Below are 6,383 nucleotides of genomic sequence, written 5' to 3'. Positions count from 1 at the left end.
TACCATTAGCATGTTTTATTAACGCTAAACGCTGTTCATCTCGTACTTGTGCAATAGTGCGATGTTGGTATTTATCATGCAGATGCTATGCTATTCTTCATGCATTCCGCTGTTTTCGAGCTTCAAGAGAAACATCTAAAAAATCATCTCTAAAATCAGTTGGTCCATTTCCAATTATGCTCAATAAACCTATTGGGCAGTTTATCCATATGCTTGATTCCTGATTGTTCTCATCATGATGCGGGATCCCTATACAGGCCCGTACCCAGGGGGGTGGGGGTGCAGGGAGTGCTAGGTCCCTCTGGTATGTAGCCAAAGTCCGACAATAAACGTCCAGTGGAGATACTGCAAAGGCATAAAAAAAATTCCTTTAAAAATAATGGTCCTTCCCAATCCTTAATTTCCTTCGTCCCTTTTTTTGCTCAGAACCAAATGGTTGCATTTTTAAATTTACTATTTCAAGCATTCAAACTTATGAATGGGCTTCTAAGCAATTGATCCCTTACTATCGCTTCATTTCCATCTGCCTCATTTAAGGATTCGAAATTCCAAAGCTCAGAACCAGTTTCATTTTAACACTTTATTCCTATTGGTTTCTTTCCATTACTCGAGCCCAATTGGTTCCAGAAACGCTATATTTAAAGGCCCTTTCGGATGATTGAATCGAACTGGTTCCTTTTTGACGCTCAATTTTGATTTGTCCCGAAACGCTCCAATGCTTAATTCCTATTGGTTCATTAGTTCACTCGTGTTCCTAATGGCCCGTTCGTCGCACACTTCTTGCACTCCTCGTATCCATTCCTCTTGGTATGCGCGGTATTTTGATATCATTCGCTTGAGCTCTTGCCTCCGCTGAATACCGCTGTCCAGCATTTGTGCATCGCTGTCATCTTTTGAATAACGGGGCTTCTCGTCTATCTCTGGAGGGGCAAGATGCTTGGCTGAAGTGAGTTTAAACAGAATTATGTGTTATTCCAGAAAAGATCCAATATAATATCCAGAAAATAAATGTCAAAATGCTGTGGGAAATCCGGGCTCTCGTTTTTCTTTTCTTCGGAAAATATCTTTAGTCCATATCTGGTAACACTAGTAAAACACTAGTAAAATGGTAGACGATAAAAACAATTTTTTATCAAGGAGCTAAACTCTCGCATTAAAGCTAAATAGACAGTCACCCGACTTTCAGACACTTCAAATGCCGACAGCGATACTTTATATGCGAGATGTATACGAGATGTGAATAAAAATACAAATGGTAGTTTAACATTTGTAACAACATTTCCATGCATCATATAATTTGATGAAGGGATTTTGGAAATCATAGCATAACCAGCGATCACAAAGCTGAATGAATCTCAGAAAAAAATAAGCATATCAAAATTTGGGTGTCCTTCATACCCACTCGGCCGACGTCTTGGGAGCCTGGGTCTAAGGGCTTTTCGAGATCAGTGAGAAAAAAGATTTAACCAAGCGATCAAGGTTTTCTAACAAATTTTGGCCGCAAGTCTCAAATTGACATGAATCAGCATATTTTCACCATGTTTTCAGGAGATCAGGGAACGGGAAAACTGTAGCTCCTCTAAATATGGGCATCAATGACCATATAAGGCAATACATACGAAGGACACTATATGTGGGGAATATATTTGATATGAATAATAAAGCTTATGGTATTGTATCAACTCTACTTACTGAGCTTTGGCCGACGCCAAAAGTATTCCCATACCACCCCTGTCAATATGAAGACTCCAACCACAGCCATCCCACTGTATGTCACGATCTCAAACGTCTTTTCCTTGAAAAACAGACCCTCGGCCGCGCGGAATTGGGCACTAACTTTATCTGCAGGGTTCTGGAAGAATGAATATGTGCAACAAACTCTGTAAATCAACCTTTGCTCAGGTAACTTACTGTAATAGGGTACTTGCGCTAAGAGATCACGTGACCTCTCTGGGTGGAAAATTCAAATTAAAATAATTTATAAAAAAAAAACATGAAAAGACTGCGCTAGTCACACCAAAGCACGACAATAAATAAAATCCTTAAATGTAACAAACTCCCTTCTGAAAAAAAAAATTCTTGCTTTTGTCCAAACGCTGAATAAGTTGCTTTTTGTTGCTGTTAATTTGTCACTAAATGCATACGGGCGCTAGTTTGCCACCCAAACAGTCACGTGATCTCATAGCGCAAGTTACCTATTGCTTGGATAAGCACCGAGGGGCTCATTTAAATATTATGTGCCCCATGTGAGGCGTTTATTCATATATGGAAGTAGATATATATACCAGATACGCAACTGTAATCCACATCGACTTTTTCCTTTTTTTATTCCCCCTGAACTCCGTAGAATTTCCGCGTTTACTTGCAGAAACAGGCTCTCACAGGTTTCCCAAGCGCTTGCCCCAGGCTTTTTTAGACCATTTAGAAAAACGACAACAATTCATTTATATGTTCCCATGTGGACAGGCTTATTCATTTTTTTTTTTTCTTAGACGAAGTACTTAAAAGAGAAAGCCCTTATTCGAGCAATTACGGTGATGCGCAAACTAGATGCGCAATTATATTAATTAATCAATGTTACCTTTAGTGGCTTCAAGTTCCTTGCGGTAGCCTGGTGCCGAGTACCTGGGTAATTGTGCAACATCCAGTTTACACAGTTTTCAAAATCCCCGCTATCCCGGGACATAGTCATCCCGTATGTGATCGGGTAATACATGGTCTCTTCTGTGCGCATGTGCCCAGCTGTTAGCATCTCAAGGTGTTCCGTGATGACGTAGTTGTCAATCATTGCGCCATCAATCACGTGATTTGACAGGTTGTTCAGCATAGGCTCCACCTTGGAGAACGCTGAAGACAATATACAGGATAAACGGGTTAGGTGATTCAGCTAATTCTAAAGGAATAAGATGCCCTCTAACAGCTTTAACAAGTCTGTCTACTATTGCGTGCCATACAACTCCCTGCCGTCCGGTTGTCTTCTTTGTTCGTCTGTCTATCTGTCCGTCCGTCTGTCTTCTCTGTTCGTCCGTCTACCTGTCCGTCCGTCTTTATTCTCTGTTCGTCCATCTTCCTGTTCGTCCGTCTATCTTCTCTGTTCGTCCATCTTCCTGTCCGTTAGTCTGTCTTCTCTATTCTTCCATCGCCCTGTTCGTCCGTCTATCTTCTCTATTCGTCTGTCTACCTGTCCGTCCGTCTATATTCTCTGTTCGTCCGTCTACCTGTCCGTCCGTCTGTCTTCTCTGTTCGTCTGTGTACCTATCCGTCCGTCTGTCTACTTGTCCGTCTGTCTAACTGTTTGTCCATAAAACTGACCTTTGACCTCTGCGTTAAGGTTAGCAGCAAGTCTGTATTCCTCACTTCCGTTAATAGCTCCAATCTGTCAAAACAATGTTCCAAATATGACCCATTCGGAAGCGCACGTCAATAGTTTCTGATGAGTTTGAACTTGTCACTTATAAGTCAGAAGAGATGTATTGTGGGATCTATTTGATACGCATTTAGAACTGTGAATCATGATGTTTGATGAACATAATGAACTACATCAACAATGTCAAATATTTCTGGTCTTGTAAGCAACAAACCCCGATAATTACCAAAAGTTTAATAAAAGGGCTTTAGTCGCCACATAAACGATGTGGTTCCTGGGTTTTATCTAAAAACATCCCTCGTTAAATTAGAATCGGTGAATACCCTTCTGGACATAATACATCTTAAGGTCCTGTGCATACAACTCCGAAGTCTCGCTGGAATGTACGCAAGGCAAATAACAGGCTGGTATTTCCTCTGTCTGGTAGTCAGTCGTGCGAGACTCGCGTACAAGACTGGCCTGATGCATATCATTCAATCTTGTTTGAAAAACTGTCGTTCTTCTAGCTCGCTCGGTCATTTCCTTATTAGGCACTACATACCATATTTTGGATTCAATCTTTTTTCGCCACGTAAACTTGCAGGAATTCGTGTTTATTACGATTTTGCTGGCAGCCATCTTGGAAATAGAGCCTAGTCCCTGACGTTTTAGAATAACACAGGCACGCGCGCTCGCCCCAGGTTCTTTAGGCCATTTCGAAAAACGACATCCATTGATTGATATGTTGGCGTTTATTGTAGCGGGCTTTAAGCTCGCCACGACTTTGAGATATGATAGCCGCTGGGTTCTCACTCGCTAGTTTAGATTGATAAGGCATTTTTAACTCACCACAGATCCATGCAAGCGGAAGTTAGGAGTAGTGCTGGCCCAGAGGGAACTGGTGACGAGTGCGGTGAAGATACTTATGGTGGTGACCCCGGTCAGGATCCACAACATGGCGAAAACGCGTCCGAAACGGGACTTAGGTGTCCGGTCGCCATAGCTACAAAGAACATTATTGAGATACATTTTTAGTGCACATTTGAATCTCACTATGTTAAAGCGATATTCCTAGTAATTTTTCACGCCCGTGTTGGAAAGAAAGTCTGAAACAAAACAGAAGCCATCCTTCGAGGTAAACAGAAGAACAAAAAGTCTAAAAACTCTTTTTCTATACAGGATTTACAAAAGCTAGGGCAACAGCTTGGTGGAAACATGACTTACCCTACAGTTGTCATGGTGACCAGTGCCCACCAGAAGCCTTCCCAAGTTCCCTCAAAAAAAGAGGGCGGGAACTCCTTAGAGTTACTTGTGTGTTCCTGGAAATACAGCACAGAGTGTTAAAAGCCAGAATATCACATTCTTTTATGAACCAGAAGAATGGTAAGGCCAGGGCCGCTGGCAAAACTCCTCCTCCCCCTCCCCCTCCCTTTTTCGTTTCCTGCTTTGCCATCAGCAAGGGCATGCATGTGATTGCAACGTGACAATGGCTGTCTTTTTTATCTTGTCTTTATTTTGGCATGATTTTGACTGTGTTTGAATTCGCAGAGCTCCTACTGTGCCAAATCGACGGCGATATAGATGCTGCACTAAATTAGTCACACGGGATAGGTTGCGAGTATAGTCAAAGTTTACTTGATGTGGGATCTCTTTTGCACAAATCAAAACAAATGTGGCTTTTGATTCGGTTCAAAAATATATTAATGTCGTGCTTTTGCCGTACGGGACGACTGGCATGACCTGAGTTGACTTTGCTTGCCGAACTTAGTTTATTCAGACGTCGGGCTGTTCATGTGTCAAATTCAAATAATTAAACTCGACCTAAGCAACTCCTTAACCGTGCAAGTCATTTAGTCTTAAAAGTAGCTTAGTCACGCCGCCATGTTAAGCCGCGTGCAAACTGCGCCAGCACCTGCCAGCATTCCTGGCGAATTCTTGCTCGACTGACCAAAAGACAGAGGAAGTGTCAGAAAGTCCATTTCCCATTTTGACATTTCCTTTGTCCTATAGTCAGTCAAGCGAAAATTCGCCAGCAATGCTGGCAGGTGCTGGCGCAGTTTGCATGGGGCTCTATATTCTACCGCACATTACAGAGTCAAAATACTAAGTAACTGAGAAACTTTCAATCAAATATAATTAATAAAGCACCCAACTTCAACCGTGGATATTTATTTTTTATGTTTCCTTGCAAATGAACCGCTGTATTTTCAATTGTTAACAATAACAAAGGAGTGCTTGATCGATACGTTCTAACAACTCATCACTCACCAAAAACCATAAAATCATGCTTGCAAGCGTGGCAATGACAAGGATGAACACAAGCATAGGCCAAGCTCGCCCCAGGGTCGTTATCAGCGCGTCCGTCTTGCCGGCATCACTATGGGCGTCCTGTACAAGCAACACAACACGAGGGGCCTGGAACAAGCGCACAAACACGTGACCACGAAAAGCGTACTCGATGACGTCATACCCATAAATAGGAAACACCACATCGAAGAACTTATCAAATAGGATATTCTCAGCCGCCCGGAGAGAGGGGAGAACGGTACCGAATTCCACTTTGGTATTGGGATGACAGCAGGAGTTTAGGAGGCTGCTTAGTAGCTCGGGAATCATGCCAGTTAGCGTATATCGACGAAGACCATTGTCCAGTTCAGCTCCTGGTTTTACTCTGACGTAAGGTGGGTATGGGTAGACGGCAATAGATAAGGGAAGTCCTTGTTTACATCGCTCTTGGAGAGTTAAATTAGTGGCATTCCTATAGCTATTGAACTTTGTCGATAAGTTTGAAGTATCTGATGATGCTATTATCGATATCGTTGCATCTGTGAACTGCGAACCAAAGGCGCAGATAAGCAAAATCCACCATAGACCTGTCTTGATGGTGTTCACCTTGAGCATCTTACTCCAGTATTTGCTTATAGATTATTTGCTATATTTTGCACTCCCTATTCTATCTTTTAAACGCTTTGCCCCCGCCGTCCATATAGTCATCCGCTAAGCAGCTGATGTTGTTCTCTCGACTCCTATAAACAAT

The 6,383-nt window shown here is 42.3% G+C and overlaps 1 protein-coding gene across 2 annotated transcripts in view; it reads right to left on the bottom strand.

Moving 5' to 3' along the window:
* Positions 1-6,383, bottom strand: part of LOC5503167 — a 10,455-nt gene continuing 4,072 nt past the window's right edge. For both annotated transcript variants that reach the window (XM_032371445.2, XM_032371446.2), the window contains exons 2-8: positions 5,615-6,372; positions 4,571-4,665; positions 4,196-4,349; positions 3,313-3,376; positions 2,582-2,847; positions 1,693-1,852; positions 1-941 (exon numbers count right to left, since the gene is read on the bottom strand). In XM_032371445.2, coding sequence (XP_032227336.2) covers positions 727-941; positions 1,693-1,852; positions 2,582-2,847; positions 3,313-3,376; positions 4,196-4,349; positions 4,571-4,665; positions 5,615-6,247 — 1,587 coding nt within the window. In that variant the 5' untranslated portion in view covers positions 6,248-6,372 and the 3' untranslated portion in view covers positions 1-726. The remainder of the gene's footprint in view (positions 942-1,692; positions 1,853-2,581; positions 2,848-3,312; positions 3,377-4,195; positions 4,350-4,570; positions 4,666-5,614; positions 6,373-6,383) is intronic.

This window comes from Nematostella vectensis, chromosome 14, assembly GCF_932526225.1.
Source record: "Nematostella vectensis chromosome 14, jaNemVect1.1, whole genome shotgun sequence".
Lineage (NCBI taxonomy): Eukaryota > Metazoa > Cnidaria > Anthozoa > Actiniaria > Edwardsiidae > Nematostella > Nematostella vectensis.
The sequence above is the reverse complement of the archived record's forward strand: the minus strand, read 5'-3'. Positions and strand labels throughout refer to the sequence as shown.